The following is a 25,756-nucleotide window of genomic DNA, read 5'->3' as shown; positions in this document are numbered from 1 at the left end:
CTTTAACACATCGAGGGTTAACAGGTAAACTGATGTAAGGGCGCTCGGCAGGGCGCAGAAGAAAAGGATTGCCGCATGGTTTTTGGAAGGCAGATTTTGCTGGACTGGTTTTTAGACACCATGTCCCATTTGATGCACCCCTACAGTAGATATTCCCAAAAGTGACCCCATTTTGGAAACTAGGGGATAAGGTTACAGTTTTTTTGGTACTATTTTGGGATACATATGATTTTTAATCGCTCTATATTATGTTTTTTTGAGGCAAGGTAACCAAAAAATGCCTGTTTTGGCACTGTTTTTATTTTAAAATGTTTACAATGTTCATCTGACAGGTTAGATCATGCTCTATTTTTAGGAGAGCAGGCTGTTCTGGACGCGGTGATATCAAATATGTCTACTTTCTTAGTTTTTTTGTTTCAGTTTTACATATGTTTTTGTGGTTCCATTTTCTGAACGCCATATTTTTTTATTTTTCTGTAATTCTTCTTGTGCAGGGGCTCATTTTTTGCAGAAAGAGTTGATGTTTTTATTGGTACCATTTTTGGGTATATATGATTTTTTGATCATTCATTGTTACACTTTATGAGGCAAGGTGACCAAATAAATTTGTTGTTTTGGCACAGTTTTTTTTTTTATTTATTTTTACACATAAGGTTTTATGTCACGTGATATTATTATAGAGCTGGTCATTACGGACGTGGAAATACCTAATATGTATACTTTTTCTTATTTATTTAAGTTTTACACAATAATAGCATTTTTGAAGCATAAAAAAAAAGATGTTTTAGTGTCTCCATAGTCTGAGAGCCATAGTTTTTTTTATTTTTTGACTGATTATCTTAGCTAGGGGCTCATTTTTTGCGGGATGAGATGATGGTTTGATTGGTTCTATTTTGGGGGGCATATGCCATTTTGATCGCTTGATGTTGCACTTTAAATTATGTTTTTATTAAAAATTTTTACGGTGTTCACCTGATGAATTAGGTCATGTGATATTTTTATAGAGCAGATTATTATGGACATGGCAATATCTAACATATCTACTTTTTTTTTCACTTTAACACAATAATATCCTTTTTGAAGCAAAAAAAAAAAATATCATATTTTAGTGTCTCCATGATCTGAGAGTCATATTTTTTTTTTTTTTTTTGGGCGATTGTCTTAGGAAGGGTCTCATTTTTTGTGGGATGAAGTGACGGTTTGATTGGTACTATTTTGGGGGCCATATGCCTTTTTGATAGCTTGGTATTGCAATTTTTATGATGTAAGGTGACAAGAAATGGCGTTCTTGGCACTGTTTGTATCTTTTTTTTTTTACTGTGTTCACCTGAGGGGTTAAGTCATGTGATATTTTTATAGAGCTGGTTGTTACGGATGCAGTGATACCTAATATGTATACTTTTTTTTATTTATTTCACTTTAACACAATAACTGCATTTTTTAAACCAAACAAATGATGTTTTAGTGTCTCCATGTTCTGAGAGCAATAGTTTAAATTTTTTTAGGTGATTGTCTTCTGTAGTGGTGATTTTTTTGTGGGATGAGGTGATGATTTTATTAGTACTATTTTGGGGGGCGTACCCCCTTTGGATCGCTTGGTGTTGCACTTTTTGTGATGTAAGGTGACAAAAATAGCATTTTTTTTTTAAACAGTTTTTATTTTAGTTTTTTTACGGTGTTTATCAGACAGGGTGAATCATGTGATATATTTATAGAGCCGGTCGTTATGGATGCGGCGATACCTAATATGTGTGTGTTTTCTTTTCTTTTTTTCAATTTTTTTTAATATAAAATCAAGGAGAAAGGGGAGGTTTTTTTTCTTTTTTTCACTTGAAACTTTATTTTTTTAATTAAAAACTCTTTTTTTTTAAACTTTACTTCTGTCCCAGTCTGGGACTTTACTTTTGGGGGTCTTATCCCCTCTGCAATGGATTACAATACATCTGTATTGTAATGCATTGCCTGTTAGTGTATTACACTGAGTCATACACTAACAGGTTGCCTAGGAGACGGGCCTGAGGCTGGATCTCCTGGGCACCCATAGAAGACGGGTCCTGATGCCGTGCAAGGCATTAAGCAGCCTCTGCATGGCATTGGGCTGCCTTCTCACCCATCAGGTACCCGCCACAGCAGATCGCGGACTTGATGGGCTCCCTCACCCACCGCAAATCCCATCTATGCTGCGGTCAGCGCTGATTGTGGCATAGAAGGGGTTAATCCACCGCATCGGCTTGTACGGCTATCAGGGACTTCTGGGCCCCAGCAGTGATCGGGCCCACACTGCTTCGGTGCCCGCCAGATCACCATGACGTAATAGTACGTCAAAATGCGGGAACGCACCTGCCGCCATGACGTACTATTACGTCATATGTCGGGAAGGGGTTAAAGAGGTATCCAGGATTTTAACATTTATTCCTATTCTCAGGATAGTTCATCAATATCAGATTGTTAGGAATCTGACACCCAGCACCACCATCCATGTTTTATGCAGCCACCATCACTGAAAACATCTAATTTCTGAGGATAGGTCATCAATATTGAAATACTGGACAACTACATAAATGAATTAATAATAATACCTTTTTTTTTTTTTTTTCATTCAAGATGGATACTGATGATCTAAACCTGACCTTTTCTGATACAACTCCAGATTGCTGGTAAGTTTATATTCCTCATACATTCCTCCACAGTAAATACTGTTTAATTGAAATTAGCTTTAAATGAAATGGTTAAAAACAAAAATTTATTCAGGTCCAAATGTATTCTAATTTCTACCCAAACAAGTGCTACAGTTAGCCAGAAAATTGGTATGTGACACTGGGAGGTCTCATAGGAAACTTTTTTTCTCTCTAGTCTTTCTCTCTTTTTTATTTTTAATCTCTTTATTAGTGATGAGCAGCAAAGGCAATATTCAAATTTGCGATATATCCCAGAATTTGTGGTCTCCAGTCATTATTTTCATGATTGCAAAAATCGGCAATCGGAAAATTTGCGTTAAAATTTAGCGATACGAAAATTTGCGATCAACATCACTCCTAAAGTCAAAGATATTTGCCTTCTCATTGGCCTACAAGCAAGAAGCAGTGAGGGATCATGGGTACTGATGAAAAAAAAATCGAGAATTTTGCGATTACAAAGATATAGCACTATATTCTAGATATTCGTAAATTCTCGAAGTGCCAATATTCGCTATAAAAATTAGCGATTAGAATATTTGTGATCAACACTGTTCTTTATCACAATGACAGCAATAGTAAATAATATCACTGACATGTATAGTGATGGGTAAACACATGGTTGTAGGTTTTAACAAACAAAAGTGGAAAAACACCATGAGGTTTGTTATTCTTTTTAAAATAAAATAAAAACTTCCAAAATGATCCTTTATAGCAGCCAGATTTGTTATTTTTATAAACAAAACGTTCAAAATGTATGCCTCTAAGGGGTAAATTCTTGGTAGTGCCAGAAGAAAACAGTGGCTAGTTTTGAACAGGCATCCAAAATTATTCCTTAATGGAGCAGATGCCTTTCTGTATTTAAACATATAAATGTTAATGTCAGAATAAATAGTGGCTTATCAAGAAATACCCCCTTTTTTGGGGGCAATAGCAGTACAATGTACAAGCGTAAGCTGTGTAGGAGTAATTGTAGCAGCAATAGTAGAGGCAGCTATAGCAGAATGGCATGGAACTTAATAGACGAGACAGTAGATGTAATTGTAGTGACAGAAGGGGGAGCAGCAGCTGTTGCGCCTGCAGTAGATATACTGTACAGTATGGCACATGATGGCAGATTGGCAGGTCGACAGTAGCAATGGCATAATCAAGCTGGTAAATCTATTCATCATCCTCAGTTTGCATGTGTAAAAATCTTCAGAAATGATGCCATGCCTTTTGATAAATGTGATGTTTTGTGCACTTGTGGAAGTTTGAAGTTTGAAGTTTGTGTATGAAATTGCCACCTGCTGCACTGAAAACTCTCTCTAAGATGACACTGAAGGTTGGACAAGACAAGTTCAATGAGAGCAAACTGGGCCAGTTATCGTCACTGTTCCAATCTGCCTGCTTAGAAGTCCATGGGGTCAGGGAAGAGGGTATGCGCCGGGGAATGGCCACAGTCCAGGTAGGACAAAACTTGAAAAAACTGCCCCATTATTTTTAATACATGTGGGAGCAGAAATGGCTGAGAGCACTAACAAGCCTCCTACTCAGACCCTCAGGCAGGTGCCTGCTCACTGAGAGCTGTGACAAGCTGAGTACAGAGTACAATATTGCCTCCCTCGTGTTATCAGAAAACCATTTCTCCATTTTAGTTTGATAGTGATGATCAAGAACTATGGTCCAGAACTATCATCCAGTAATCATTAGTTTACTTGATGGTGAAATGCCTAAATGCACATAAGCAAGCAAGCACAGATTGCCATACTCACGAGCATCACAGTTTACCCAGTTCTTTCAGGTTTCCGAAACCCCACCACCACTACTGTGATGATTGGTCATTAGAGATGAGCGAATCGAAACTGACAAAGTGGAATTCGATCCGAATTTCAGGAATTCATCGATTTGCACTAAATCCAAATTTCCTCACGATTCGTGGTAACGAATTGCATTTTTCCTAAAATGGCTGCTGCACATGTGAGGACATGGAGAAAGGAACTCTGGAAAGGCGGGATCACCCATAATGCCATGCATGCCATGCAGGGGACCCCTGCTGTTAGATACTTAAGTATCCCCCCCAAAGCTCAGTGACAGATAGTGATGGCCTTGCGGTTCACCGGTCGTTTTGCGGCAAATTTTGCTTGTTCGCGATTCACCGAACATGCAAACATATGTCGATATTTGCGCGCACCATATTCTTTTGCATGACCCATGACACATCCATCAGGTGGGACAGGACATCCAATTGAGACGTTTCAGCACATGGACACACCCCCTACCCTATAAATTAACCCGATCTGCCGCCATTTTACATTCTGTGTGGAGCCAGTGTAGGGAGAGGTTGCTGTGTGGAGCAGGAACAGACTGTTAGGGACACCAAACGCTAGCTAATAGGGCCACAAAAGTTCTTTTAAGGACTGGTATAGGTGTGCTATCGATAGGTGTGATACACAAAGGGGTGTGAAATTTTATATATTATACTTTATAACATAGAAAGACTATTATAGTGCATTTGTATTGTGCAGCTATTTGTGTGCGGTTCTGCTGCAGTACCAGAGCTATATAGAGGGACAAACGCTAATGGAATAACTAATTGCAACTGATTAAGGGGTGCAATATAACTGATTCCCCAAATAACTGATTGAGGGGTGTTATACACCGGCTTCCACCAAATATTGATTGAGGCCTGCGATACACCGGATTCCACCAAATATTGATTAAGGGGTTTGCTATACCGGCTTCCAGCAAATAGTCATTAAGGGGTTCTATATACCTGTTTCCACAAAATAGTGATAGAGGGGATTGATATACTGGCTTCCACCTAATATAGATTAAGGCCTTTGATACACCGGGTTCCATCAAATATTGATTAAGGGGTTTTATATACCGGCTTCCAGCAAATACTCATTAAAGGGTTCTATATACCTGTTTCCACAAAATACTGATAGAGGGGATTGATATACCGGCTTCCACCAAATAGAGATTGAGACCTGCGATACACCGGCTTCCACCAAATATTGATTAAGGGGTTTGATATACCAGCTTCTAGCAAATACTCATTAAGGGGTTCTATATACCAGTTTCCACAAAATACTGATAGAGGGGATTGATATACCGGCTTCCACCAAATAGAGATTGAGACCTGCGATACACCGGCTTCCACCAAATATTGATTAAGGGGTTTTAATTTACCAGCTTCCACCAAATATTGATTAAGGCCTGCAATATACCTGCTTACACAAATACTGCTCTTCTATAGGGACTTTGTCACAGGTTCATTTTGAAAATGACAGGCAGTGGAAGAGGCAGCCCATTCCACAAGGGTGGCAGGGGTCGGGCAGGTGCACCTGGCCGGAGCCTAAGTGGAAAGTTGGAGAAGGTGTGTGCGATTACATCAAACGACGCACCAGAGTTGGTTGAGTGGCTCACTCAGCCTTCCGCTTCTGCACCCTCCTCACTCTCTGCTGTGTGCACCCCCAAAGACATCACCACCACCACCATAGTCCCTCCACTCGAGTCAGAGTTTTTATTTTACCATCTATTCCAAGACCTTACTGATCAGCCATTCTTGGCACCGGATCAGGAAGAGGAGGTAGCAACAGCCACCACCCAGCGGTCTGACGACAGTACCCAGATCAGCCCAAGGACAGAGGTCCCCGCTGTTGCTGCTTACTCTGAGATCTCTAATGTCAGTGGTGGTGAAGGTGACGTTGATGATATGTCGATGGATGTCACGTGGGTGCCCACAAGAGAGGAAGAGGAGGGGAGTTCAGAGGGAGAGACAGAGCAGCAGATAGGGGGTAGAAGGAGGAGAAGCAGGCGGAACTCGCAGTGCTCAGGAGACAAAAAGCAGACTGCAAATCTATCTGGAGTGAGCTATCCACCATGCACGGTCACATCTTGCCCTCCCAGGACGCCGGCACATTACTCCGCAGTGTGGGCTTTTTTTAATGTGTCAGCTGCTGACAATAGTGTTGCCATCTACAGCCTGTGCTGTCAACACATAAGTCGCAGTAAGCCCAACACTCACCTAGGGACGACAGCCTTAAGAAGGCACCTGGCCTCCCATCACCGAGCCCAGTGGGAGCAACACCATCAGAACCCACAAAGCCACACTCCCGGCGCTCCACGTCCTGCCTCTTCTCCTTCTCCTCTCTCCTCCCATTTGTCCTCCACCTTCCCCTGTGCCGTTGTCACGTTCATCTGGCAAAAGACAGGCTTCTGTGGCCCAAATGTTCAAACGTAAAAAGATGATGACGCCGGATAACCCTCTTGCCCAATGGCTGACCGCCGGCTTGTCGGAACCGCTAGTCCGCCAACTACATAAAAACTGGTGGACTCGGAGGCCTTTAGAAAATTTGTGGCCATTGGCACACTGCAATGGAAGGTCCCCGGGAGGAAATATTTCTCCCAGAAGGGCATCCCAGAGCTATATGGCCATGTTCAGCGGCAAGTGAATGTATCTCAGACTGGCACACAGTGTCAGTGCCAAGATACATCTGACCACAGACATGTGGTCTAGAAAACACAGGCAGGGAAGGTACATAACTTTTACTGCCCACTGGGTGAACCTTCTGACGGCTGTCAAGCATGTAACCCGTGGCACCCGTGTGGATTTGGTGTTACCGCCACGGACTGCATGCAGGCCAGCCTCTTCTTCTCCTCCTCCTACTCCATCCTCCGTCTCCTCCTCGGCTGACTCCTCCTGTTCCACTGCTACCGCCTCTTTTGCAGCGCCCCCCAAGCTCCCCAGAACCTATTCGACGTGGCAGGTGAGACGATGCCATGCTGTGCTGCGGCTGTTGTGCCTGAAAGCCAAGAGCCACAACGTACCTGCACTGCTTTTAGCTCTGCAGTCACAGGCTGATCAGTGGCTTAACCTGCTCAATATGACAGTTGGCAAAGTGGTGTGCAACAACAGTGCCAATCTGCTGAGCGCACTGAAACAGGGCAAAATTGCACACGTGAAGAGCAGGCTTTGAGGGGGACTTTAAACTTTTATGGGAACCCTGGTGTTGTCCGTGGCTGGGGGGAGGAGACCGAGGAAGACATTCTTCTGGATGATGAGCAGGAGCCAGGGCACTCCACAGCTTCCAATTTAGTGCAAATTGGGGCCTTCATGCTCCAGTGTTTGAAGAGGGACCCCGTATAAAAAGCATAAAGGGCAAGGACAACCTAGTGTACCTCCAGCCACATAATGACTTGCTCATTTCTGTACGGTGAATGCCTAATGTTTGGGGCCTGTACTCCACTGGCCTACAGTAAAATTGTTATCCAATGACCATCTAATATACCTCCAGCCACATAATCACTTGATCTTTTCTGTACGTTAAATGCATAATTTTTGGGGCCTGTACTCCACTGACCTGTTATAAAATTGTTATCCAATGACCGTCTAATATACCTCCAGCCAGATAATCACTTGATCTTTTCTGTATGGTGAATGCATAATTTTTGGGGCCTGTAATCTAACTGGCCAAATTGTTATACGGTGACCGCCTAATGTACCTCGAGCCACATAATCACAATTTATTTTGTCAGGTAAATGCCTAATTTTTAAGGACCATACTCCTGTGGCCTAAAATAAATTTTTTGTAGGCTCCAGCAGGGCACATTTTTGAGACTTTCCCTTTAAGACACATAAAAATGGCCCATGATTAAAATACATATTTTTTGTGGGAATTTTTGTCATTGATCCCTCTCTTGTATGTCACTGTCCATGTTTTGGGACTATTTGTGCACTTCTATTAAGTTTTGGGGGCTGCAAATATAACCTAAAGGTTTTTTAAGGTTCGCCTGCCATTAAAGTGAAAGAGGCCCGCCGTGAACTTGCGGTTCGCAAACATTTGATTGCGTTCGTGAATGGTCCCGGCCGATGTTCGTCCATCACTAGTGACAGGCCAGCATTATCCACAATCCTGATGCCACAGACCAGCATCAGAATGTTCTGTGTGTGCAGAGGTAACATAGCCCCACTCCCCAGCCTTTGCCTGCACTTGATCCAGGTTGCTGTGCCCAAACATCAGACTGGAATGACTGGGCCTTCTGCTGCATCTGACTCACAGGCTCTGACCTCAGCTTCAGGACTGCAGGAGCTCCCAGGACCCTCGTATTAAAGCACCTGTTAAGTCCATCTAGTAAGAAGCATGCAGCAGTGTCTGTGGAGGAGGGGGTGCAGGGCTGCTGGGGTCACACTCTCATTGTAGCAGCCCTGCACTGCCCTCAAGTATTGATCGCCATTGAACTGTGAGTTCCCACTGTCAGGCCTGTGTTTCCCCTGTGCCCCCTCCTGTGTGCTCCATGTGTATGCTCCCTGTGCCACTGTGTGAGCTCCTTGTGTCCTGTGGGCTCCCTGTGACTGCAGGGCACAACCAAATGGTATGCTCAAGTGGTGCTTGTGACGTGTCCGTGCTGTGTTCAATTACCACATTGCTATCTGGGCCCTAGAGGGCTCTAGTTAAACTAATGAAGACGAAATTGTTTGGGTGGTCTGCATTGTTAATGGGGGGGGGGGGGGGGCTTTGGAGTATAGATTATGAACCTGAGTCCAAATTATAAGTGTCTTTTTTTTTTATTCAGTACGTTGGGAGAGCAGACCAGGACTGCTAATAAAGGAATCTAAAAAGCTATGTCACACATTGTGGCCATATCACAGCCAGATACCCCTTAATAGTGTCCTCCACAGATCCCCCATAACAGTGTGTCGTCCACTGATCCTCAATAACAGTAGGACATCCACAGATCCCCATAACAGTGGGACATCCACAGGTCCCCCATAACAGTGTGACGTCCACAGATCCCCCATACTAGTGTGTCATCCACAGATCCCCCTTAACAGTGTGACATCCACAGATCCCCCATAACAGTGTGTCATCCACACATTCCCCATAACAGTGTGCATGCGCAGCATTTACTGCTATATAATTTCTAAAAATAGCAGAGCCAGTGATCAGCTATTATCAGAACACTCATAGCATAATGGAGGATGACCGTGCATGCACACTGTGCTTTCCCTTCACTCCAGGGGCCCAGATGGGACAAGACCTTTTTTTCAGCTTGTGGTTTTATAAACTGCACCATGGAAAAACAGAAGTGCCCTGGCCATTCATAACACAGGGTCCATGTCCACAATTCCGATTGAAAAGGGAAGGAATGAAAATCTACACCAAGACTGCATCAAAAAATGTTTTAGAAAATTATTCAGAAATGGACCCGACTAGAGGGACTCCATACTGGACTTAGTATTAACCAATAGACCTGACAGAACAACAGATGTGCAGGTTGGGAGACATCTGGAAAATAGTGACCTATAAAGTAACCTTCCAATTGCCATTCAAAAGAGTGTTTCTTCAGAGAGGAACAAAAATACCAAACTTCAAAAAAGCTAAATTTAGCAAACTAAGAAAGGTCACAGGCCTAACTAACTGTGACAAAGTCCTCAAAAATTTAAAATACAGTCACAAAATGGATAATTTTAAAAGCATCCTAAAATCTAATTGTGAAAGGGGCATACCATATGGGAATAAAAGGTTAAGGAACAAGAAAATGTGGATAAATAAAATTGTAGAAAAAGCAATAAATGACAAAAAAAAAGCATTTAAAACACTAAAACAGGAGGGTAGCGAGGAAGCACTTAAAAACTATAAGGAAAAAAATTGAATATGTAAAAATCGAATAAAAGCAGCCAAACTAGAAACCAAGGGATTAATTGCCACAGAGAGCAAAACTAACCCTAAAATGTTCTTCAATGATATAAATGGTAAAAATTATAAATCTGAAGGTGTCGGCCCTCTTCAGAGTAATGAGGGGGGAGTTGCAGAGAGTAATGAGGAGAAAGCAAAGCTATTAAATATTTTTTTCTCCACTGTATTCACTGAAGAAAATAAACTGTCAGATGAAATGCAGAATGTAAAATTCAATTCCTCATTAAAAGTGCCCAGTCTGACCCAGGAAGAAGTACAGCGGCGCCTTAAAAAGATTAAAATAGACAAATCGCCAGGACCAGATGGCATAGACCACCATATCCTAAGATAATTAAGTAATGTCATAGCTAAACCCTTATTTCTGATATTTAAGGACTCTATACTGACAGGGAGTGTGCCACAAGATTGGCACATAGCAAATGCGGTGCCAATATTCAAAAAGGGTCAAAAAACAGAGCCAGGAAACTATAGGCCGGTACGTTTAACATCTGTCCTGGGTAAACTGTTGGAGTACCTCAATGAAAATAAGCAAATAACGCCATATCAGCATGGCTTCATGAGGGATCGGTCATGTAAAACTAATTTAATCAGTTTCTATGAAGAGGTAAGTTCTAGACTTGCCCGAGGCAAATCAATGGATGTCGTATATCTGGACTTCTACAAAGCATTTGACACTGTACTGCATAAAAGGATAAAAATTTTACTGTAGGCCACTGGAGTACAGGCCCCAAACATTAGGCATTCACCGTACAGAAAAGATCAAGTGATTATGTGGCTGGAGGTATATTAGACGTTCATTGGATAACAATTTTACTGCAGTCCAGTGTACTACAGGCCCCAAAAATTATTAATTTACCGTACAGAAAAGATCAAGTAATTATGTGGCTGGAGGTAGATTACACTGTCATTGGATATCAATTTTACTGCAGGCCAGTGTACTATAGGCCCCAAAAATTATTCATTTAATGTACAGAAAAGAACAAGTAATTATGTAGCTGGAGGTAGATTTCACGTTCATTGGATATTAATTTTACTGCAGGACAATGTACTACAGGTGTGCGGCGTCGGCGCTCCTGAACATAGAAGTCCAATGGCTTAGGTAGGTTTAGCGTAGGACCAGTCTGACCTGAGACCTTCTTGGCGCTTGGTAGGTGGGCTCAGATGTGTTTTGATCAAAATATATTGGCTAAGTGTCTCAGATATTATCATATCAGAGTGAGGACTTTGTCCATATATAATGCTTGCATCTACTTTACTAAGTGCATTATTATCTTATTTCTGTAATTTTCTTCAATAATATGTCCAATGATATCTGCAAATTTATATATCATATTGTGCAGGATGTTTTTACCTTAGTTTTTTCTGTGATTTTTTTGTCTATGTAGTATTTGCTTGAGGGAGTGGCACCTTCAAGTGTGAATGCACACCTATTTTATCTTGGGAGTAACATTCCTTTGCACTTTTGACCTTCCTATCCAATAGAGCGCCTTGATTAGGTGGTACATATAGGTGTGCTTGCTAATCTTCCCATCGGTTGCTTGACGCACATGGAGGTGACTAGGAGCAGCACACCATATGTGCAGCGTCTTAGCTCCTGAACATAGAAGCCCAATAGCTTAGGTAGGTTTAGCATAGGACCTGCCTGACCTGAGACCACCTTGGCACTCGGTAGGCGGGCTCAGATGTGTTTTTATCAAAATATATGGGCTAAGTGTCTCAGATTTTATCATATCAGAGTGAGGACTTTGTCCATATATAATGCTTGAATCTGCTTTACTAAGTGCATTATTATCTTATTCCTGTGATTTTCATTAATTTACTACAGGCCCCAAAAATTATTCATTCACCGTACAGAAAATAATACATAAGTATGTGGCAAGAGGTAGATTACAAGGTCATTGGATATCAATTTTACTGCAGGCCAGTGTACTATAGGCCCAAAAATTATTCATTCAACGTACAGAAAAGAACAAGTAATTATGTGGCTGGAGGTAGATTTCACAGTAATTGGATATCAATTTTACTGCAGGCCAGAGTACTACAGTCCCCAAAAAATATTCATTCAACGTAAAGAAAATAACAAATAATTTTGTGGCTGGAGGTAGATTTCAAGGTCATTGGATATCAATTTTACTGCAGGCTAGTGGACTACAGGCCCCAAAAATGATTAATTCACCGTACAGAAAAGAACAAGTAATTGTGTGGCTGGAGGTAGATTTCACAGTAATTGGATATCAATTTTGCTGCAGGCCAGTGGACTACAAGTCCCAAAAATGATCAATTCACTGTACAGAAAAGAACAAGTAATTATATGGTTGTAGGTAAATTTCATGGTCATTGGATATCAATTTTACTGCAGGCCATTGGACTACAGGTCCCAAAAATTATGCATTCACCGTACATAAAAGATCAAGTGATTTTGTGGCCGGAGGTTTATTAGATGGTCAATGGATATCAAATTTTCTGCAAGCCAGTACAAATACAGGTCAAATACATATGTTTAAAAGAACTAAAAATATAAAATTGGATTAAAAACATAGCTAACATCCCACCTCTTGAAAACCCCCCTCATGAAAATTGTTGAAATTCGATAACACGTGGTAGTCACAGGTGTTGAATTCCTCTGAGGCCCAAAACATTAGGCATTCAACGGACAGAAAAGGCCTTTTATGCCTGATTATTTACATAGACAGAGACCATTCTTTGTTCTTGGTGTTGTAGGATATATGTTAGCTGGCATGAGGAAATTCAATTAAACGTGGTCGTCATAGTTGTTGAATTCCTCCAAGATCCATGCCTCATTCATTTTTAGAATTGTGAGGTAGTCCACACTGTTGTGAGCTAGGCGAGTGCGCTTATCGGTCACGATCCTTCCTGTTGCGCTGAACGTCCTTTTGGACAGGACACTCGATGAGGGGCAAGCCATGAGTTCCAGGGGTTCCTCGTTTCTCAGAGCGTCCATATCGGCCATTAAACCGATGTAGCCGGACACCTTTCGGTCTAGGTGTTCCCTGAGACTGGATCTGGAGGGTGGCTGTGGATGGGTTGGTTGAAAGAATGATCTCATATTCGAAGTGACCAAGATATTTTCAAACCGCCCTCTTCTTGCATGCGCTGTAGGATTGGTACCCTGAACTGTTTCTCTGTGGGTGGAAATTCCATTCCCAGCGCCCACAACAGCAGAATGCAGCATCTCTCGAAGCAAGGCCTTGAAGTGCTGCATTCTGACAGCCCTCTGTGAGGCTGGTAACATGTCCCCCATTTTGTGTTTGTACCGGGGGTCTAAGTACATTGCCACCTAGTACTGGTCCTTGCCCTTTATGTTTTTTATATGGGGGTCCCTCTTCAAACACTAGAGCATGAAGGCCCCCATTTGCACTAAATTGGAAGTGGTGGAGCGGCCTGGTTTCTGCTCGATGTCCAGGAGAATGTCGTCCTCGGTCTCCTCCCCCCAGCCAAATACAACACCAGGGAACCCAGAAAAGTTTAAAGCCAGCTCTTCTTGCTCCTTCTCCTCCTCCTCCCCCCAGCACCATCCTCGTCTTCATGTTCCTTCTCCCAGATTGAGGGCCACCTAGTGGGACATCGAGGTCTCCAGGAATGTCTTCTCTCCCTTACATGTGTTGTATGTTTGGTGTGGGGTTATGATTTGGTGTGTTGTAATGTCTAGCCTGGTGTTTCTTGTCTGGTATGTTTGGTGATATCTTCCAGCATGGTTGCTAGACTTCCTAGCCTGTATGCAGTGCCACCTGGGGCTGCCATGCACCTTGAGGCATGGGGGTCCTGGCGGAGTCTGGTGTGCTGGATACCTGTGTGAGTTGCTGGTACGGTGTCCTGTTTGGTGTTAGGGCTCTGGTACATATTCACGTGTTCCAGTCATTTTGGCAGCGGCAGGTAGGTGTGTTGTCTTGTTTTCTTACATGCCGTTTCTCTTGCTGCATATGGTCTTTTCCTTTCCCTGCTTCTAGGCCTTTTGAGACTTCTGTTCTTCCGTGTCCTGGAAGAACAGGGCACCTCTCCTCAGCTCCTTTGTGAGGGATTCTCAGGGCGACTCAGGGCCTTAGGTATCCAGGGTATGAGCCGTCCTACCACCCAGGTACGCTCATACGGTGAGGAGTTAGGGCTAGGTATAGGGATGTATTAGGAGGTGATCTGCTCCCTTATTCTTGTGTTCAGGCCTAGTTGCATTCCTTATCCCCCAGTCATCGTACTGTGGGGGTTTCCCCACTCCCCACCATGACAGTGTGTCATTTTGCTCTGTTTCAGCGCAATCAGATTGGAACCGTTATCGCACATCACTTTACCAACTGTCAAATTGAGCGGGGTTAGCCACTGATCGGCCTGTGACCGCAGAGCAGAAACGAGTGCAGGTGTTTCTCTTGGCTTCCAGGCACAACAGCCGTAGCACAGCATGGCAACGTCTCACCTGCCACCTAGAATAGGTTATGGGGAGCTGGGGGGGGGGTGCAGCAGAAGAGGTGATAGCAGTGGAAAAGGAGGAGTCAGTCGAGGAGGAGACAGAGGATGAAGTAGGAGGAGGAGAAGAAGAGGCAGGACTGCATGCAATCAGTGGCGGTAACACCAAATCCACATGGGTGCCACGGGTTGCATGCTTGACAGCCATTAGAAGGTTAACTCAGTGGGCAGTAAAAGTTATGCACCTTCCCTGCCTGTGTTTGCTAGACCATGTGTCTGTGGTCAGATGTATCTTGGCACCAACACTTGCACTGAACAAGGCCATATAGCTCTGGGATGCCCTTCTGAGAGAAATATTTCCTTCAAGGGGACCTTCCATTGCAGTGTGCCAATGGCCACAAATTTTCTAAAAGCCTCCGATTCGACCAGTTTATATGGCAGTAGTTGGCGGGCTAGCTGTTCTGACAAGCTGGCGGTCAGCCGTTGGGCAAGAGGGTTATCCGGCGTCATCAACTTTTTACACTCAAATATTTAGGCCACAGAAGCCTGCCTTTTGCCAGATGAACACGACGACGGCACGGTGGAAGGTAGAGTGGAGGACAAATAGGAGAGAAAGGAGAAGGAGAAGAAGAAGAAGCAGGACGTGGAGCGCCGGGAGTGTGGCTTTGTGGGTTCTGATGGTATTGCTCCCACTGGGCTCGGTGATGGGAGGCCAGGTGCCTTATTAAGGCTGTCGTCCCTAGGTGAGTGTTGGGCTTACCGTGACTCATGTGTTGACTGCAAAGGCTGCATATAGCAACACTATTGTCATTAGCCGACACATTAAAAAAAGCCTACACTGCGGAGCCATGTGCCGGCGTCCTGGGAGCGCCAGATGTGACCGTGCATGGTGGATGGCTTGCTCCAGATACATTTGCAGTCTGCTTTTTGCCTCCTGTGACTGAAAGTTCTGCCTGTTTCTCCTAGTTCAACCCCCTGCACCTGCCCGACTCCTACCACCCCTGTGGAAAGGCTGGTCTCTTCCTCTGCCTGTCATTTTTTAAATGACCCTGTGACAAAATCCTTATAGAAGAGCAGTATTTGTGTAAGCAGGTATATAGAACTGGCAACTGGTATATCACACCAGTGGAAATAAGTTGTTCCAATAGCATTTGTCCCTCTATAGAGCTGCGGTATCTCAGCAGAACCGCATACAACTTCTGCACAATGAAAATGCACTATATGGAAATTATATTCTAGGTATATAACACCACCACCTCAATCAGTTTTTTGGGGGGCAACTGGTATATCACACCAGTTGAATTTAGTTGTTCCAATAGCGTTTGTCCCTCTGTAGCTGCAGTATCTCAGCAGAAACGCACACAATGGCTGGACAATACAAATGCACTATAATATACTTTCTATGTTAGAAAGTATATTATAAACATATTACACGCCTCAGTATGTCACACCTATCGATACCACACCTATACCAAAAGGACTTTTGTGGCCATATTAACTAGCTTATGCTGTCCCTAACAGCCTGTCCCTGCTCCACACAGCAACCTCTCCCTACACTGGCAAAAGACTGAATGTAAAATGGCGGCCAGATCGGGTTTATTTATAAGGTGGGGGGGGGTGTCTATGTGCTGAAATGTCTCAATTGACTGTTCTGTCCCACCTGATGGATGTGTCATGGTTCAAAGTTTTTCACAATGTAAAAGAATATGGCGCCGTCGGACATCGCCATATGTTCACCCCTTTCGGCAAATCGCGAACGAACAAAGTTCACCGTGAAACGACCAACGGGTGAACTGCAAGGTCATCTCTAATGGTACACACTCAGATTGGTTCACTGTCGCTAGTCTATCTTGAATATATTTATTAATGATCTTGTAGAAGACTTGCATAGTAAAATATAAATTTTTGCAGATGACACTAAGGGCTCTTTCACACCTGCGTTCTTGTCTTCCGGCATAGAGTTCCGTCGTCGGGGGTCTATGCCGGAAGAATCCTGATCAGTTTTATCCTAATGCATTCTGAATGGAGAGAAATACATTCAGGATGCATCAGGATGTCTTCAGTTCGGGACCGGAACGTTTTTTGGCTGGAGAAAATACCGCAGCATGCTGCGCTTTTTGCTCCGGCCAAAAATCCTGAAGACTTGCCGCAAGGCCGGATCCGGAATGAATGCCCATTGAAATGCATTAATCCAGATCCGGCCTTAAGCTAAACATCGTTTCGGCGCATTGACGGATCCAACGTTTAGCTTTTTCTGAATGGTTACCATGGCTGCCGGGACGCTAAAGTCCTGGCAGCCATGGTAAAGTGTAGTGGGGAGCGGGAGAGCAGTATACTTACCGTCCGTGCGGCTCCCGGGGCGCTTCAGAGTGACGTCAGGGCGCCCCACGCGCATGGATGACGTGATCGCATGGCACGTCATCCATGCGCATGGGGCACTCTGACGTCATTCTGGAGCGCCCCGGGAGCCGCACGGACGGTAAGTATACCGCTCCCCCACTCCCCGCTCCTACTATGGCAACCAGGACTTTAATAGCGTCCTGGCTGCCAGAGTAACACTGAACACATTTTGAAGACGGATCCGTCTTCAAATGCTTTCAGTTCACTTGCGTTTTCTTGCGGATCCGGCGTGTAATTCCGGCAAATGGAGTACACGCCGGATCCGGACAACGCAAGTGTGAAAGAGGCCTAAACTGTGTAAAATAATTGACACGGAAGAGGACAGTATACTAATACAGAGGGATCTGGATAGATTGGAGGCTTGGACAGAGAAGGTTTAACACTTTATGCACATGGGAAGTAATAATGCAAGTCACCCGTACATACTAAATGGTAAAACACTCGGTAACACTGACATGGAAAAAGACCTTTGAATTTTTGTGAACAGCAAACTAAGCTGTAGAAACCAGTGTCAGGCAGCTGCTTCCAAGGCCAATAAGATAATGGGTTGCATCAAAAGGGGCATAGCTGCCCGTGATGAGAACATAGTCCTACCACTTTACAAATCACTAGTCAGACCACACATGGAGAACTGTGTACAGTTCTGGGCTCCTGTGAACAAGTCAGACTTAGCAGAGCTGGAGAGGGTCCAGAGGAGGGCAACTAAAGTAATAACTGGAATGGGGCAACTACAGGACCCTGAAAGATTATCAGCATTAGGGTTATTCATTTTAGAAAAAAGACGACTGAGGGGAGATCTAATTACCATGTATAAATATATCAGGGGTCAGTACAGAGATCACTCCCATCAGCTGTTTATCCCCAGGACTGTGACTGTGACGAGGGGACATCCTCTGCGTCTGGAGGAAAGAAGGTTTGTACACAAACATAGAAGAGGATTCTTTACGGTAAGAGCAGTGAGATGGGTCGTTGATCCAGGGAGTAATTCTGGTTGCCTGATTGGAGTCGGGAACAATTTTATTTCCTCCTTAAAGGGAACCTGTCATGTGGATATTTGATTATAATCTAACTAATTATATACAATCATTAACTACTAAAAAGTGCCTTAGATGTATTCACTTACTGGTGTGACAGACGGTTACCTCATAATATACACACAAAGATGCCGCATGCCGTATGCTAATGAACTAATTCGAGTCCGGCGTGATGTCATTGAGTCCAGCGTATATTTAATTCAGAGCTATAGCCACTCCCATGCCCACCTGCTGCTGGTTCCTATGGAAACAAACTGTCACTGAGCAGCAGGTGGGCGGAGAGTCAGGAGCTCATGAATATTCATGACTCATCATTATCAGCTGGAGCTTTTCAATACAAGATGTTGGCAGATTGACTGGGTCAATTAAAGAACGTGACCCAGCATTTTGCTAAGAGAATCAGTCACTTATTTATGTTGCCCTTAGTTAGGACACCATAAAACTGGTTTTAAGTGGGGAAAATTGGCTTCTACCTCACAAGTGATTTTTTGCTTTCCTCTGGATCAACTTGAAGGATAACAGGCCTAACCAGATAAACAGATGTCTTTTTTTGGCCTTATAAACTCTGTTACTATGCTACACAATGCACAAATTATAGGCCCATTTCCCTACTGAATAATGTAAGGGTAGCATAGACAAACCAGATGTTAGCTTAGCGGTAGATTGGGTCCGCAATTAATCTGGCAATCAACAGATCAGTACAATATTAGTACATGGAGACCCTAGAATGAATTACTATCTGTGATGTAGTGCAGTGGGGCGATACAGGAATTAAAGCCCCACAGGACATCACTTCTGAGATGGAATAGGGAAATATACAATCACAAGTGTATATAAACAAGATTAGCAGGCAGCACTACGATACTGCATGCCAGCTTTGATTTGGTCTATTTATGGAAAAGGATCAATTTATTTTTAATTAATATACTAATAAAGATTTGTTATGTTAGTTTTTAAAACCGTCCAATATAGTCAGTGACTTGCTACTGAATAATGACCTGAAACTCTTTGCCAATTTGTTAGCAAACAGATTAAAACCCCTCTTACCAAAACTCATCTCCCCTGAACAAGTAGGGTTTACTCCAGACAGAGAAGGTAAAATGAGCACAATGCGCTTATTACACATCATTCAACATGCCACACTGAACTCAATCCCATTAGTCCTTATCAGCACAGATGCTGAGAAGGCAGTTGATAGGGTGAGTTGGTAATCCCTCACATTTCATCTCTGCTATCATGTCTATGTACAGCTCCCCAAGTGCACAAATATAGGTCAATAATACTCTCCACAGTTCAAGATTGGAAATGGTACACAACAAAGTTGCCCATTATCCTTCTCTTTGTCCTGACATTAGGAACTGTATTGCAAGCCTTTCGTCAAGACCCTAGAATACAAGGAGACCAAATGGGATCTTACACTTATCAATAGAGATGGCCTTGTGGTTCGCCCGGCAATTGTTTTGCAGCAAACATTGCTCGTTCGCGGTTCGCCAAACAGGCGAACATATGGCGATGTCCGCCGGTGCCATAATCTTTTGTATTGGGCAGAACTTTTACCCATGACACATCCAGCAGGTGGAACAGGACATCAAATTGAGACATTTCAGCACATGGACACATGCCTTACCCTATAAATAGACCCGATCTCGCCACCATTTTATATTTAGTCTTTTGCCAGTGTAGGAAGAGGTTGCTGTGTGGAGCAGAGACAGGCTGTTAGGGACACCAAACACTAGCTAATAGGGCCACAAAAGTCCTTTTTAGGACTGGTATAGGTGCGCTATCGATCGGTGTGACTTACTGAGGGGTGTGATATACTTATAATATACTTTCTAACATAGAAATTATATTATAGTGCATTTGTATTGTGCGGCAGTTGTGTGCAGTTCTGCTGCGATACTGCAGGTATATAGAGGGACAAACACTATTTGAACAACTAATTTCAACTGGTGTGATATACCTAGAATATAATTTGCATCTAGTGCATTTTCATTGTGCAGCAGCTGTGTGTGGTTCTGCAGATAACCTGCTGCTCTATAGAGGGACAAACGCTATTTGAACAACTAATTTCAACTGGTGTGATATACAAGTTTCCCCCCCAAAAAAAATGATTAAGGGTTTGGATATATCCGCTTCCAGCAAATAATCATTAAGGGGTTCTATATACCTGCTTCCACAAGTACTGCTCTTCTACTGAGACTTTGTCACAGAGTCATTTTGAAAATGACAGGCAGAGGAAGAGGCCAGCCATTCCGCAGGGGTGGTAGGGGTCAGGCAGGTGCACCAGGCCGGAGGCTAAGTGGGAAGTTGGAGAAGGCACGTGCGATAACGTCAAAGTCGCACCAGAGTTGGTTGAGTGGCTCACTCAGCCTTCTGCTTCTGCACCCTCCTCATCCTCTGTATCTGCACCCTCCTCACTCTCTGCTGTGTGCACCGCCAAAGACACCACCACCATAGCCCCTCCACTCAAATCAGAGTTATTATTTTCCATCTATTCCCATACAGATGCACAGCCATTCTTGGCATCGGATGAGGAAGAGGAGGTAGCAACGACCGCCACCCAGCTGTCTGACGACAGTACCCAGATCAGCCCAAGGACGGAGGTCCCCGCTGTTGCTGCCTACTCCGAGATCTCTAATATCAGTGGTGGTGAAGGTGACGATGATGCCACCATGCACGGTCACATCCGCCGCTCCCAGGACGCCGGCACATGGCTCCGCAGTGTGAGCTTTTTTAACGTGTCCGCTGCTGACCATAGTGTTGCCATCTGCAGCCAGTGCAGTCAACGCATAAGTCGCAGTAAGCCCAAAACTCACCTAGGGACGAACGCTTTAACCACCTCAGCTCCCCTAGCTTAAACCCCCTTAATGACCAGACCACTTTTTACAATTCTGCACTACACTACTTTCACCGTTTATTGCTCGTTCATACAACTTACCACCCAAATGAATTTTACCTCCTTTTCTTCTCACTAATAGAGCTTTCATTTGGTGGTATTTCATTGCTGCTGACATTTTTACTTTTTTTTATATTAATCAAAATTGACCGAAATGTTTGCAAAAAAATGACATTTTTGACTTTCTGTTGTAAAATGTTTCAAATAAAACTACATTTCTATATAAATTTTTCTCTAAAATATTGTTCTACATGTTTTTGATAAAAAAAATGCAATAAGTGTATATTTATTGGTTTGGGTAAAAGTTATAACATTTACAAACTATGGTGCAAAAATGTGAATTTACGCATTTTGACTTTCTGAGCACCTGTCATGTTTCCTGGGGTTCTACAATGCCCAGACAGTAGAAACACCCCCCAAATGACCCCATTTCGTAAAGTAGACACCCTAAGATATTCGCTGATGGGCATAATGAGTTCATGGAAGTTTTTATTTTCTGGCACAAAAAAAAGATTTTTTTTATTTATTTTTTTCTTACAATGTCTCATATTCCACTAACTTGTGACAAAAAATAAAATTTTACATGAACTCGCCATGCCCCTCACGAAATACCTTGGGGTGTCTTATTTCCAAAATGGGGTCACTTATGGGGTATTTATACTGCCCTGGCATTTTAGAGAACCTAAAGCATGAGAAGTAGTTTGGAATCCAAATGCGTAAAAAATGCCCTGTGAAATCGTAAAGATACTCATTGGAATTTGGGCCCCTTTGCGCACCTAGGCTGCAAAAAAGTGTCACACATGTAGTATTGCCGTACGGAGAATTAGGGCAATATGTTTTGGGGTGTATTTTTACATATACCCATGCTGGGTGAGAGAAATATCTCTGTAAATGACAACTTTTCCCATTTTTTTATACAAAGTTGTCATTTTACAGAGATATTTCTCTCACCCAGCATGGGTATATGTAAAAATACACCGCAAAACACATTATCCTACTTCTCCAGAGTACGGCAATACCACATGTGTGACACTTTTTTGCAGCCTAGGTGCCCAAAGGGGCCCAAATTCTAATGAGTACCTTTTAGGAGGGCATTTTTAGGCATTTGGATTCCAGACTTCTTCTCACACTTTAGGGCCCCTAAAATGCCAGGGCAGTATAAATACCCCACATGTGACCCCATTTTGGAAAGAAGACACCCCAAGGTATTCCGTGAGGGGCATGGCGAGTTCATAGATTTTTTTTTTTTTGGCACAAGTTAGCGGAAATGGATTTATTTTATTTTTTTCTCACAAAGTCTCCCTTTCTGCTAACTTGTGACAAAAAGGTAAATCTTTCATGGACTCAATATGCCCCTCAGTAAATAAGTTGGGGTGTCTACTTTCCGAAATGGGGTCATTTGTGGGGTGTATTTACTGTTCTGGCATTTTGGGCGGGGCTAAATTGTGAGCAACCCTGTAAAGCCTAAAGGTACTCGTTGGACTTTTGGCCCCTTTACGCACCTAGGCTGCAAAAAAGTGTCACACATGTGGTATCGCCGTACTCAGGAGAAGTAGGGCAATGTGTTTTGGGGTGTATTTTTACATATACCCATGCTGAGTGAGGGAAATATCTCTGTAAATTGACAACTTTGTATAAAACTTTTTAAAAAGTTGTCATTTACAGAGATATTTCTCACACACAGTATGGGTATATGTAAAATACACCACAAAACACATTGCCCTACTTCTCCTGAGTATGGCAATACCACATGTGTGACACTTTTTTGCAGCCTAGGTGCACAAAGGGGCCCAAATTCCAATGAGTACTTTTAGGATTTCACAGGGCATTTTTTACGCATTTGGATTCCAAACTACTTCTCACGCTTTAGGGCCCCTAAAATACTAGGGCAGTATAAATACCCCACAAGTGACCCCATTTTGGAAAGAAGACACCCCAAGGTATACCGTGAGGGGCATGGCGAGTTCCTAGAATATATATTTTTTTGGCACAAGTTAGCGGAAAATGATTTTATTTATTTTTTTCACTTACAAAGTCTCATATTCCACTAACTTGTGACAAAAAATTACATTTTACATGAACTCGCCATGCCCCTCACGAAATACCTTGGGGTGTCTTCTTTCCAAAATGGGGTCACATGTGGGGTATTTATACTGCCCTGGCATTTTAGGGGCCCTAAAGCGTGAGAAGAAGTCTGGAAAATAAATGTCAAAAAAATTTTGCGCATTTGGATTCCGTGAGGGGTATGGTGAGTTCATGTGAGATTTTATTTTTTGTCGCAAGTTAGTGGAATATGAGACTTTGTAAGAAAAAAAAAAAAATATTTCCACTAACTTGTGCCCAAAAAAAAAAAATCGATGAACTCGCCATGCCCCTCAAAAGTAATCTTTATAGCGCCGTAGCGATTTAAAGGTGTTTTTGCAGTGATCAGAAAAAAAAAATTCGGTCACTTCAGTGGGGCGGACTGAACGCAAGTGTGCGCACAAGATCAGGCCTGATCGGGCGAACACTGCGTTTTTTGTAGAGCCTATAGAACATGTCCTATTCTTGTCCGCAATTGCGGACAAGAAAAGGCATTTTCTATATAGTTCTGGCAATGTGCGGATTCGCAAAATGCGGAAAGCACATTGCCGGTGTCCGTGTTTTGCGGATCCGTGGTGTCCGTGTTTTGCGGATCCGCGGATTTGCAAAACACTTACGGACGTCTGAATGGAGCCTTACAGGGGGTGATCAATGACAGGGGGGTGATCAGGGAGTCTATATGGGGTAATCAGGGGTTAATAAGTGACAGGGGGGGTGTAGTGTAGTGTGGTGCTTGGTGCTACTTACAGAGCTGCCTGTGTCCTCTGGTGGTCGATTCAAGCAAAAGGGACCACCAGAGGACCAGGTAGCAGATACATTAGACACTGTTAACAAAACAGCGTCTAAAATACCTTTTTGGGGTTAAAAAAAATCGCATCTACAGCCTGCCAGCGAATGATCGCCGCTTTGTAGGCTGTAGATCAACTTACTTACCTCGCGATCCTGTGAACACGCGCTCCTGTGAGCGCGCATTCACAGGAAATCTGGCATCTCGCGAGATGACGCACCGATGCGTCCATGAGGAATAACCCGGCTGCCCGCAGGACGCATCCCTGGGTTAGGCGGTCGGGAGGTGGTTAAGAAGGCACCTGGCCTCACATCACTGAGCTCAGTGGAAGCAACACTGTCAGAACCCACAAAGCCACACTCCCGGCTCTCCACGTCCTGCTTCTTCTTCTCCTTCTCCTCTCTCCTCCTATTTGTTCTCCACTCCACCTTCCACCGTGACGTCGTGGAATTCATCTGGCAAAAGGCAGGCTTCCATCGCCCAAATGTTTGAGCATAAAAATTTGAGGACGCCGGATAACCCTCTTGCCCGCCGGCCATCACTGACCGATGGCCTGTCGTAACTGCTAGCCCGCCAACTACTGCCATATAAATTGGTCGACTCGGAGGCCTTTAGAAAATTTGTGGCCATTGGCAAACCGCAATGGAAGGTCCCCGGAAGGAAATATTTCTCCCAGAAGCGCATCCCAGAGCTATATGGCCATGTTCAGCAGTAAGTGAACGTATCTCTGGCACACAGTGTCAGTGCCAAGATACATCTGACCACAGACAAGTGGTCTAGCAAACACGGGCAGGGAAGGTACATAACTCTTACTGCCCACTGGGATAACCTTCTGACGGCTGTCAAACATGTAACGCGTGGCACCCGTGTGGATTTGGTGTTACCGTCACGGAATGCATGCAGGCCTGCCTCTTATTCTCCTCCTCCTAATCCATCCTCTGTCTCCTCCTCGGCTGACTCCTCCTTTTCCAATGCTACCATCTCTTCCACTGCACTGCCCCAGCTCCCCAAAACCTATTCTAGGTGCCGGGAAAGATGTTGCCATGCTGTTTTGCGGCTGTTGTGCCTGGAAGCCAAGAGCCACACCGGTCCTGCACTCCTTTCAGCTATATGCGGTCACAGGCCGATCAGTGGCTAACCCCGCTCAATTTGACAGTTGGTAAAGTGGTGTGCAACAACGGTGCCAATCTGCTGAACTCGCTGAAGCAGGGCAAAATGACACACGTGCCGTGCATGGCACATGTCCTGAACTTAGTTGTGCAGCGATTTGTTGCCAAATGCGTCTTGCGGCAGGACAGGAAAATCTCTGGCCATTTTAGAAGATCTTTCACGGCCATGGCTCGCCTTGCTGACGTTTAGCGGCGACACCACTTGCCCATCAGACGTCTGATTTGTGACTGCCTGACGCGCAGGAACTCCACCTTGTATATGCTTGATAGGCTTCTCCAGCAGAAACTTGCCATTAACGACTACCTGTACGAACTCTGCGGCAGGACAGGTTCTGGGGAGCTTAGTTTTATTTCACCGCTTCAGTGGCTGCTCATGCGCAACACACGCAGACTTCTGTGGCCATTTTATGAGATCACCAAACTGGTCAGTTGCAGCCAGGGTGCCATCAGTGACATCGTACCTTACGCCTTCTTTCTGGAGGGTGCATTGTGCCGTGTCATTGATCAAGCCGTCAAGGAGCAGGAACATGAGGAAGTCGCAAATCTGGATGAATTCCCAGCAACTCTATCTGAGACAATTCAACAGGAGTCTGAAGAGGAGTCAGAGGAGGA

General features: G+C 43.8%; 1 protein-coding gene across 1 annotated transcript in view; it reads left to right on the top strand.

Annotated features, from left to right (window-relative positions):
• Positions 1 to 25,756, top strand: part of LOC122927124 (C3a anaphylatoxin chemotactic receptor-like) — a 44,686-nt gene that overhangs the window by 2,170 nt on the left and 16,760 nt on the right. The window contains exon 2 of the mRNA XM_044278707.1: positions 2,605 to 2,657. Within this exon, the coding sequence (XP_044134642.1) occupies positions 2,605 to 2,657 (53 nt within the window). The remainder of the gene's footprint in view (positions 1 to 2,604; positions 2,658 to 25,756) is intronic.

The sequence above is a fragment of the Bufo gargarizans genome, chromosome 2 (genome assembly GCF_014858855.1).
Source record: "Bufo gargarizans isolate SCDJY-AF-19 chromosome 2, ASM1485885v1, whole genome shotgun sequence".
NCBI classification, from domain to species: Eukaryota; Metazoa; Chordata; class Amphibia; order Anura; family Bufonidae; genus Bufo; species Bufo gargarizans.
This window is presented reverse-complemented; position numbering and strand designations above follow the sequence as displayed.